General features: G+C 41.0%; 1 protein-coding gene across 1 annotated transcript in view; it reads left to right on the forward strand.

Annotated features, from left to right (window-relative positions):
- The first annotated feature begins 3,694 nt into the window (after nucleotides 1-3,694).
- Nucleotides 3,695-11,118, forward strand: part of myo15aa (myosin XVAa) — a 38,338-nt gene continuing 30,914 nt past the window's right edge. Inside the window, exons 1-12 of the mRNA XM_036213067.1 lie at nucleotides 3,695-4,084; nucleotides 4,393-4,475; nucleotides 4,698-4,761; nucleotides 4,853-4,962; nucleotides 6,980-7,076; nucleotides 8,308-8,411; nucleotides 8,499-8,562; nucleotides 8,637-8,750; nucleotides 8,823-8,984; nucleotides 9,071-9,184; nucleotides 10,769-10,827; nucleotides 10,985-11,108. Coding sequence (XP_036068960.1) covers nucleotides 3,695-4,084; nucleotides 4,393-4,475; nucleotides 4,698-4,761; nucleotides 4,853-4,962; nucleotides 6,980-7,076; nucleotides 8,308-8,411; nucleotides 8,499-8,562; nucleotides 8,637-8,750; nucleotides 8,823-8,984; nucleotides 9,071-9,184; nucleotides 10,769-10,827; nucleotides 10,985-11,108 — 1,485 coding nt within the window. The remainder of the gene's footprint in view (nucleotides 4,085-4,392; nucleotides 4,476-4,697; nucleotides 4,762-4,852; nucleotides 4,963-6,979; nucleotides 7,077-8,307; nucleotides 8,412-8,498; nucleotides 8,563-8,636; nucleotides 8,751-8,822; nucleotides 8,985-9,070; nucleotides 9,185-10,768; nucleotides 10,828-10,984; nucleotides 11,109-11,118) is intronic.

Genomic DNA, 11,118 nt, shown 5'->3' on the forward strand with positions numbered 1-11,118 from the left:
CTATGACATGTATGGAGAGGAAATGGAGTATGATGATGAAGAGTGGGAAGATCAGTTGGGTTACTATGATGAAGAAGGGAACTTCTACTTCGATGATGAGCTCTATTACAATGATGAGGATAATTACTATGATCACCCTTATGGCTATCATGAGGAAGAATATCCATATTATTATGATGATGAAGAGGTAGAGTACTACTATGGCGACGATGGAATGCTATATGCAGTGGAGCCAGAGTCATATGGTTACTATGGAGATCCTATGTATGGTGTCTATGACCAAATGAACCCTGAGTTGTATGACAATTTTTTTCACCACAACATGGCTGCCAGCTACAGTATGGCAGACCCATATCACATGATGAGCAACACTTTTCCTGTCCAAGGAATGCTTACTGACCCAATGGAGGCATACATACAGCCTGCTCCAATTTACTTCCCTCAACAGCAGCATTTTAATATGAATGTCCAGCTGGATCCAGCTGAGACAGGACAACTATATGCACAAGAGCAACTTTCTTCAATTCTTCCTGAGCCTCAAATATCAGAACAGTTCAGGGTTCCCAGGCCCCAAGTTATGCTATTTGGAAAAGACAGACTTGAGGTTGAAACCTTGCCACCACCTCCTCCTAATTCTCAACTTTCCTCACCAATGTATCCTCCTCCCTCTCCAGCCATTGCTCTCAACAACCAAGAGATTATGCCAGATGTGCAGTATGAGCAACTTATTCCCTCATACTTACCTGCTCACCCTGTTGATCCTACAGTTATGAACCAACAACACATGTCTTTTCTTCCCGGCCATGCCCCAATAACACCAACTGTGAACATCGACCAGGAATATATTCAAGCACCTTATCCAATCCATCCTCCTTTAACCATTCCTCCAAGTAACTTGTTCCCTTCTTCACCAATGCCAACACCTCAGTTTTCTCCCCAGGTCTACCAAGCTCCCCTCTTCCAAGACCCACAGATGTTTCAGGTGCAGCAAATACCACAAGTGGCCCCACCAATTCAGCAAATAATGCATTCACCATTAGCTTCACCAATGGCTTCACCATTGCCCCTACGAAGGATGAGTCCCCTCCCGTCCCCAAAGCTATCAATGAGACCAGTATCAGCTAGGCCAATGGCTTCTCCTTCAAACCAATTTTCACCACATGTCATGGACTTTCAACAAGGATACATTAATGATCGTTCTTCATTACGAGGCCAGAGGCCCAATTCACTGTTTGAAATACAGGGACCACCAAGTCCCCCTTTGTCTCCGCCACCCCACAGAAGAGGCATGTCTATTAGAGCAGAACCATCCCTGAGACGAGGGAGAGCAGGAATGGGGTTAAACAGGGCTCCCACAACAGTCCGACCCCAATCGCCACTTTCTAGACAACTGGCTTCTCCTCGGGAATCATCAAGGCACAGACACAGTCCACCATCTTCTCCAAGACTTTCTTTCCGACAGCATCCTCCTCCGGATGCAGTGCCTTTGCCCTCTACCAGACCAAATTTATTTCAGAGAGAGAAAAGAACCTCCATTATGAGGCACCCCCCATCTTCTCCTCTGCCATCACCACAAAGACATAGCCCTATTCCAATGGAAAGACCTCAGTCGCCACCACATTCCTTCCGCCCTGCCTCTCCCCGTCATTCACCATCTCCTTCACCCTCTCGTGTCACCCGGTCCTCTACTCGTAGGATGATAAATGGCCCTGTAGCCAGAAACCAAGTGCCCATGAGGGCTGTGAAACCCTCCCCTGCTAACCCCTATGTAAAAAGACGCAGTAGACAAGGGCCCCCTATTACTCAGCAAGTAGCTCCTTTTAGAACCTCCATACATAGTGGTGCTAGTTCCCCTTTAGGACATATCGGAGCCTCAGCTACCTCACCCATGTTAAACAGAGCAGATTCCCGGCCAGTTGGGATCAGAGAAGCGAAGCGGACAGGCTCTACTCAACGAGGCTTCCACAGACCTGTAGGTCGGGGGCAGCCTCTTGTCCGAATGCCACGAAACCAGCCATCTCTTCAGTCAAGACAGTCAATTAGAGGTCCTTCTACGACGTCTTCAGTTCCTCCACAGTCATCTTTGAAACAAAGAAGACCTCTATTTCCTCAGTCATCAATGAGAAGAATGCAAAGTAGACCTCAATCGCCACAAATGGCACATCGTAGAACGCCACTGCCCTCTCGCTCTGGTTCTCCTATGCATCTATCTCACCCACCTTCTCCGTTGCCTCATAGATCAATGAGCCCCCATGGTCTGGGTCCAACACAGTTCTACCTAGCCTCTCCTCATTCCAGTCTGCCTCATGATGTTCTCTCATCCCAAAATATTGCACATGTTGATTACACGTTGACGGAGCCAGGAGCATCACCCATGCTTACAAATGCTTTACCAGGGTCTTACTCAGCCAATGCCTATGCTACACCTTTACAAAGGCCAATGTCCCCACAGCTACAACAAAAAGTCTTCCCTCAAAATCTTCCTCAGCAAGTACCATTATCCCCAAATATGGGGCGCAGACTCCAGAATCCTTATCTGCAAAATGTTGGAAACATTTCACCATTACAAAGAATCCCTTCTCCAGTACCTAATGGACAAGGTGAAGTTATCCAGCAAACTCAGATGGAAAACTCTCTTGGTAATGTGGGTCTATCTACTGCTTTGATGCAGGACTCACGATTACGTAGTGCCTCATATTCATCTCCTTTGCAACGGAATGCCAACCCTTATACAAATGTCATGGCTCCCCCTCAACACCCAGCTCCTGCTGCCCCTGTTGGTCTCTCAGCCCCACACTTGTCGTCTGCAATGCTTAGCCCACAGTTACGTAATGCTTCCTTTGCATCTCCATTACAGCGACACCTCTCCCCTGCTCCCCTTCCTACCACATCTCAGCAGGGAGGTTTAAGAGGGAGCTCCCCACTTCTGTCTGGTAGACTGCAGACTTCTGCCATCCAGGGGTCCATGTTCAGGCTCCCAAGTGGCACTTTGGGAATGTCTCAGGCCCCTGGTGAGTCTCCAACCATGAATGAAAGCACAGGTGGGGGTGTTCATCTCTCATCTTCGGCACTTTCAGGTGCCCTGCAAAACACAAATCTACGTCAGGCAACCTATAGACTTCCCAATGGCACTTTGGTCAGAAGTAATGCGACAAGCCAGCCATCTCCTTCTGCTCTGTCCTCTGCTCTTCTAAATGCAAATGTTCGTTCTGCTTCTTATCGATTACCAGATGCTTCTCTCCTGATGCGTCCAAGAGATGAGGCACAAAATGCTGAGAGTGCCCTATCATCACCGGGTTTGTCAAATGCACTGACAAATGCTAACCTTCGTAATGCAAAGTTTCAGCTCCCAGAGGGATCATCTCTGTTTTCAAAAAACAAGCCTCAAGCTCCCTCCAGCCCTTTTCTTTCTGGTGCCTTGCTAAACACCAATATTCGTGGAGCTTCTTACAATATTTCAAACACTTCGTTATTCAAGAAGCCTGGAACTGCTGAAACTTCTCAACAATCACTTGATCTCTCAAATGCTCTCCGGAATCAGAATCTTAGATCTGCCACCTACCGCTTGCCAGATGGAACTTTAATGACCCGTTCCCAAGCTAATACAGGACCTCAGTCTCTTGACCTGTCCAATGCTCTATCAAAAAACCCAAACCTCCGTGGGGCAAAATACCGTCTCCCTGATGGTAACATCATGTCAAGGCTCGGTGCCCCCAGCACTCCGGAGCCCCGCTCACTTAACCTCTCTGGTGCTTTGCAGAGTACTCACTTACGGGGAGCGAACTTCCGCCTGTCGTCCTCGTACGCTGTAGTATCACCCCAAGTCCAAGGAGCTGGGCCTGAGCAGCACTGGGCACAGGGCTCGGGAGCCGAAGGCTTAGGGATGCAACAAGATGTGGATGTGTGGGGGACAGAGAGAATTCTCCCTCATGGGACAGTCCAGAATCTCAATAAGTGGTCCATGTATAGAGATGGAGAGCTTCTGGACCCCCAAAGTCTGATGGGACAGACACAAGAGGGGGGACAACCAGAGGAGTGGAATCTCAACAGAGAGGGGGAACCACAGGGGAACTGGTTTGATAAGGTAATATTTCCTATTTGAATGATGTCAAACCACTTAAGAATATTAGTTTTGAATGCAATTTTTCTTTTTCTCCCAGACCAAGAAATGATTAGCATATGTAAAGTCCAGATTAGATTTGGGCACAGAATGAGGGCTTTGAAGAAATCAAGTTTTAATCCTCACACATTCATGAAAACTGGTGATACTGGTGTTCTGACAATCAATAACCATTTAAACTAAACCCTTTTTTAACCCTTTCTTGTTTGTGCTTTTCATGTCTGTGTATTTGTACTATGTCCTTACTTCTGGGTTTATGTACATGTTTTTAGATGTACTCAATTAGAAGCATGCCCACCATAACTCACCGGGAGCAGAGGGTGGAAGATGGGGTGGAAGACATGACACAGTTGGAGTAAGTAGAATGTCTCTTAATTGTTTTTGGTAAACCAAACAAGTCAATGTCAGTGGGTGTTGTTCCATAAAATACCTGTAGGGCTTAAAAGAACTCTGATTTAACTCTAAAATAATGGAAAATATTGTCTTTTAAGACATACAGTGTATCTTATGTTTGCTTTTGAATTCAGGGCGCCACACACAACTTTAATAACTGACTTCACTCTATTATTTCTTCCAGTGAGATGCATGAAGTGGCTGTACTGCTGAATGTACGCAAGCGATTTGAAAGAGAGCTCATATATGTAAGTGCTTGAAGAACATTCTTAAATGCAAATAAGGACATTAAAAGGAGTCGATGTATGGTGTCTAATTTCCTCTTTTTTCATACTTCAGACATACATAGGCAGCATACTGCTGTCGGTGAACCCTTATAAGATGTACAACATCTATGGGACAGACATGGTGCTGTTGTACAAAGGTCATGCTCTTGGAGAGAACCCTCCGTAAGTCTTCCGTAACCTATAAGTTTATTCAATCAAATTTCAAGCATTTTGTTTGTAAATGTAATACACTCATCAGCCACTTTATTATGCACACCTTGCTAGTACAAGTATGGAGTCATTTTACCTTCAGAACTGCCTTAATCCTTTGTGGCAGCGATTCAATAAGGAACTGGAAAAATTCTTCAGAGAGTCTGGTCCATGTTGACATGATAATATCATCCAGTTGCTGCAGATTTGTCGGCTGTACATCCATGATGAAAATCTCCCGTTACACCACATCCCAAAGGTGATCTAATGGGCTCTGGTGAATGTGAGGAGTCCAGTGAACTCATTGTCATGTTCAAGAAACCAGTCTGAGATGATTCCAGCTTTATGACATGGAGCCTCATCCTGCTGGAAGTAGCATCAGAAGATAGTACACTGTGGTCATACAGGGATGACAGGGTCAACAACAATACTCAGGTACTCAAGGCATTTCCGCCCACAAAACTGCAGCTCACTGGATATTCTCTCTTTTTCTGACCATTCTCTGTAAATCCTAAAGATGGTTTGGGGTGAAAATTCCAGTAAATCAGCAGCTTCTGAAATACTCAGACCAGCCCGTCTGGCACCAACAACCATTGTCTACATGTCTAAACGCATTGAGTTGCTGCAATGTGATTGACCGATTACAAATTTATGTTGACGAGCAGTTGGACGTGTGCCTAATAAAGTGGCTGGTGAGCATATGTGAATTAGTGAGGTTTGATTCTTTAACAATTATGTTCATTTTTTCTGTTTTGTAGGCATCTGTTTGCCATAGCAAACGCTGCCTATTCTAAAATATTGGATGCCAAACAAAATCAAGTCATAATAATCAGGTAAAAGATTTAATTGATTTTATTGTAAAACCTTACACATATGTACATTATCTGTGACAGACCGGGGACCTGTCCAAGGTAAACCCCGCTTTCGCCCATCAGTAGCCAGCATAGGCTCCGGCACCCCCGCAACCCCGAAAGGGAAGAAGCGGACAAGAAGATGAATGAATGAATGAATGAATATGTACATTATAAGTTTTTTTCACTGCACTTTACTGCTTAAATGTTGAAACATGATCAACCACAATTCTAAAAAAGGTCCTGAGTATATTCATTGAAATATAATGAACTGTGTAATTTCTAATCTAAACATCAGTTGGAATGTAATGTTGTTAAAAGTTACAAAACCACACATAAAAAAACAAATATTTATAAGATAAGAAGACTGAAAACGCCCTAGCTGCATTTAGAAAGAGACATCTGTGAGGAAAGCCCAGTCAGGTCAAGGCCAGAACCAGATTATGTTTAAGAGGTGAATAAATGTGAGTGCACAAATGTGGACTTCAGGTTTGTGCTTATGAGTGTGTGCAAAGGGCTAACTGAAGTCTGGTGTTTAGTGACCATTATCGGCCCAGTTTTTTCACCGAGCAGCCTGAGAGCTGTAACCTTACGCTGGAAAGTGGTAAAGACGTCAAAGATGTGCGCACACTCTGTCCTCATTTAGAAAAAAGCTTACATTACTCTGGTATTCAATGCTTTTCAAGAAGTCTTTTTGGGGGGCGGAGATGGAGCTCTGAATGCTTGAGAATTCAGCTTAAGCAAATGTTGAATTGGAGTCTTTTCAAATGTGAAAGTCTCACATGTCTAAAACAGTTAAAGCAGACACATTCTGCACTAGTGGGGAGGTAATGAGGATCAGATTAACACTCTGTGAATAATAAAAGTTGTTGGTCCTGAAAGTGCAGATAATCGACTTGCTCAGATGGCTTTTTTGTATTTTCCCTTGATTTTTAATGCTTGGGTTTCACATAAAAAATAAAACATACTTGCAATTAAAATTGGATTAGCATAATTTCTCTGTTAATGTCAAAAAATAACATTCTGCACATGTCAATACTGCAAAACAAAAGTTTTTAATAGTCACATTTTTCACTTGAAATTGTGAAAAAATTTGCAGTGCATCTGTTTAATTGTCCCATTTGATGCCTGTGTTTCAGTGGGGAGAGTGGGTCAGGAAAAACCGAGGCCACCAAACTTGTTCTTCGTTACCTTGCATCTGTCCATCACTTGAACAACATTGCACAACAGGTTACTGTATACGCACGTTTTAAAGTCAAGCGAGAAGATTAGATGTCTATGTATATTGAGCTCACTGAATGTCAATAATGTTTTTTTTTCTCTGTTTCCTCTGATGGCTTTCATTGGATGCAGATTGAGGTAACGGCATGCCCTTTACATTTTTAACTTGTTGCATTTGCAAAGTTTATAGATTTCTCACAGGTCCACTTAAAAATCTAACTTTGCATTTAAAGGCTTCATGAATTTCTCCCTGTGGGATTAATAAAGTATACTGATTGATTGATTGATTGATTTTATGCCCATATAGTGAATGAGCCACATTGTTCCGTCCAAAAAAAAAACTGCTTCTATAATAACAGCCTGACTGTTGGGCAATTTTTTTTTCTCTAACTCCGTGAAAGTCAGTTTAGGCATTTTTCACATGTTCTTGAGGTATTTTTCTGATGATGGAGGCCATATATTGAGAAAACTAGGCTAAAAAATGCCTTTCTTTATTCAAATTGTTGTAAATCAGGAGCAGATGGGAACAAAACGTATATTTTTGACGTAGAAAATATGCTGGGTGGGCTACAATCTACCTGCTTCACTCCATTCTTGTAGACAAATAGATTTATTTTCTTCGTCCGAGGTGGAGTCTGGATCAGAATTGGATATTTTTAGAGTGCCATTTTATGTATCTTTTATACGGAAGAGGATTAGGGCCACTGAAAAAAAAAAAACCCATGAAAAATTCAGAGATTAAAGTCAGAATTCTGACTTTAATCTCAGAATTCTGAGAAAAAAGTCAGAATTCTGAGTTTAAAAGTTTAAAAGAAAAAAGTCAGAATTCTGAGATTAAAGTCAGAATTTTTCATGGGCTTTTTTTTTTTTCAGTGGCCCTAATCCTCTTCCGTACTTTTATATTATTATAGTGAGTTTATTTTTATTCTTGTGTTGCATTAGAGACAATATAAAAATCACTTCCTGGTTGTTGATGTTTTTATTTTTTTAGAATTTTGGCGCCACATTTAAAATGACTGGTTTATTTTATTAAACTTTCCTTTTTTCAGTTTCACCAAAGTCTTTTTCTGGAAATGCATATAAATGTTGACATTTTTTCAAAACATTTATTTGTAAAAATGAGTGCAGGACCGGTAAATAAAGTTAATATTTCAGATAGTTCTTGTTTCTTTATTTTTCCTTTTAAAGTTTATGCCTGAAATGAAACAGCGTTATCTTCTGAACTGTGTCCTTGATTACCCGGCAGATACTTGAGGCAACTCCTCTCCTGGAATCCTTTGGAAATGCCAAAACTGTGCGAAATGATAACTCCAGTCGCTTTGGGAAATACATAGAGGTCTTTTTAGAAAAGTGAGTATAAAAAAATACTGAATCATCTTTTTCATTTTTAATTTTCATCTAATTTCTTCACTCTTTTTTCCCCCTTCATTGGTTCAGTGGTATAATCTGTGGTGCCATAACCTCCCAGTATCTACTGGAAAAGTCCCGAATTGTGTTCCAGGTGAGACAAATGCCCACAATTGATCAAAAGGGTCTGAATTTAAACTCACAGGGACAAACGTGTGTTTGCTTTAGGCCAAAGATGAGAGGAACTATCACATTTTCTATGAGATGCTGGCAGGTCTTCCTTCTCAGCAGAGGCAGGCCTTCTATCTGCAAGAAGCGGAAACCTACTACTATCTCAATCAGGTGCAAATCAGGAAGTGGAGGTCATGACCTTTTAGATCAAAAATAGTTTTGTCAGCTTGTTTCTTCTCTCAGGGGGGGAATTGCGGAATAGTGGGAAAAAACGATGCGGATGACTTCCGGCGTCTGCTGTCAGCCATGGAAATCCTTCGCTTCAGCCCAGAGGACCAGTCCGCCATCTTTAGAGTGCTTTCCTCCATCCTGCATTTGGGCAATGTCTACTTTCAGAGATATGAGGTAACCTATTAACTTCATTTCCCATTTTGGTCACACGAGATGATTTTTGGTGAAATAAATAATCAGAAATGTCTGATGAATTGTAGAATGATGGCCAGGAGGTGGCGTCAGTGGTGAGCGCTCAGGAGATTAGGGTGGTGGCTGAGCTGCTGCAGATCTCACCAGAAGGACTCCAGAAAGCCATCACCTACAAAGTGACTGTCAGTATCAAAACAGTCCACGAATGCTTTTAGTATTGTGTCTAAAACAAGAAACAGAAAAAAGCACTTTAGTCCAATGGGGTCCAATGTTTATGTTCTTTGATTTACTGTTAATTTTTTATTGTTTACACAATCAACGTAATTCCAGTAGATTTTAAAGGAGAAAAGCGGCGCAAGAATGTTAAAGATTTTGTTTAATCCACGCCGACGATGCCTCAGGTGTTAAAGGGTTCAAAACTGGAGGTCAAACCATTTTTTTTTTTTAATGTTGACCGCCAACATGGCAGAACGCCAGCTCCACTCACTCACATGTGCTTACTTTAAAGGCCATTGTGCGGCCCCCAGTGTCGCTTACGCAGACACAATGGGGGCCACATGTGTTGCCGCCACACACAGAGTGGAAGAAAGACGAACAAGAAATAAACAAACTGCTGCCACAGATCTGCTTACACTGTGGTCCAGGTCCTTCAGGATTTCCCTGCTGGTGCTTTAAAAAGTCTAACATCAGTTTCCTGTTTGAGAACTGATTCAGCAAAATGAGGGAGACCAGTGTAATCTAACTTTAATTTGAAACATTTCACACGTTTATTTTTTTCATTATTTACCAAAAACATATATATTTTTTAGTAACATTTGTAATTTTCACTCCTCTTTCTCAACAATTTAAGGGGATGCATTGAAGTTTCAACTAAACCTCCTTTTCATGCTTATTTTTCTAAATTAAAAAGAGGTCAATTAAAAAAAAAAAAAATCACAGAATTTTACTTTTTTGCACCATTTTTAGTTTTACAATCCTGATAAATGACATGCATGATCATTTTGGCACTAAAAGGTTTCAGTGGAACATCTGAGAAAAACTGAACCAAATCACACTGATAAAATATTAACTCTAAACATCATCCTGTAACATATTTATACTTAATGGTTTACTTAAAAACTTTTGAGTCTGAAGGAAAACTGACAAAACTTATAAATTGAAAGCCACAAAACTTTTTTTTGTATTTGCTTTTTTTTTTCCCAGAACTTAATTTATATTTGTGTTACATGACATAGAACAGCATTAATAACAGCAGCAAGAACACATAGAATAGCAACTGCAGTTACCTAACATAACATAAAAAATATATAACGTATAAAGACTACACATAAAACTACACATAAAGACGAAAAAAACAGCTTAACTTTTGTTAGGAGTTCTCATTAAGGTTAAATTTCTTGAAAAAAAAAGGAATTTCAATCCTTTTTTCTGTTTTTAATATAATCGAGTGATTAAAAATAAAGACAGAGCTCTTTAAGAAAAGTATTAAAAATCGGTTTGGTCTTCAAAGATTTATTTTTATCAATACAAAAAATTCCTTGCAATAGCAGGACATTAAGAACTACCTTTTCAATTCTATGAGAGATCAACTCCCTGAATAAAACAGTTTTTTAATCCAAATAACTGGAACGGCATTTAGAAGAAAATCAAAACCAAAACTCTTCCCAAAATGTATTTATAACTCGACAATTAAACAATAAAGGATCCACAGTTACAATATCGTCTTTAGTTTCCTAAACATCTTCATTTGTTCTGCTTTTCTGCAGGAAACCATGAGGGACAAAATCTACACACCTCTGACTGTAGAAAGTGCTGTTGATGCCAGGTAGGATTCAAACTATAAACATTATCCATGCATTCCTTGAGTTCTCTTTTATTATTCATTTTTTCCTTCGAATTAGCTTCTTTTTAAAAATTGTTTGACTTATTTTACTTCAAAAATGACATTTTCCACATGACGACGTGAATCTTTTGTCTCTCAGAGATGCTGTTGCCAAGATCCTGTATTCGCTTCTCTTCCACTGGTTGACAGAGAGGATCAACGCTCAGGTGTACCCCATGCAGCACACGCTCTCTATCTCCATCCTGGATATCTATGGCTTTGAGGTTTGCAAGT

The sequence above is a fragment of the Oryzias melastigma genome, linkage group LG8 (genome assembly GCF_002922805.2).
Source record: "Oryzias melastigma strain HK-1 linkage group LG8, ASM292280v2, whole genome shotgun sequence".
Lineage (NCBI taxonomy): Eukaryota > Metazoa > Chordata > Actinopteri > Beloniformes > Adrianichthyidae > Oryzias > Oryzias melastigma.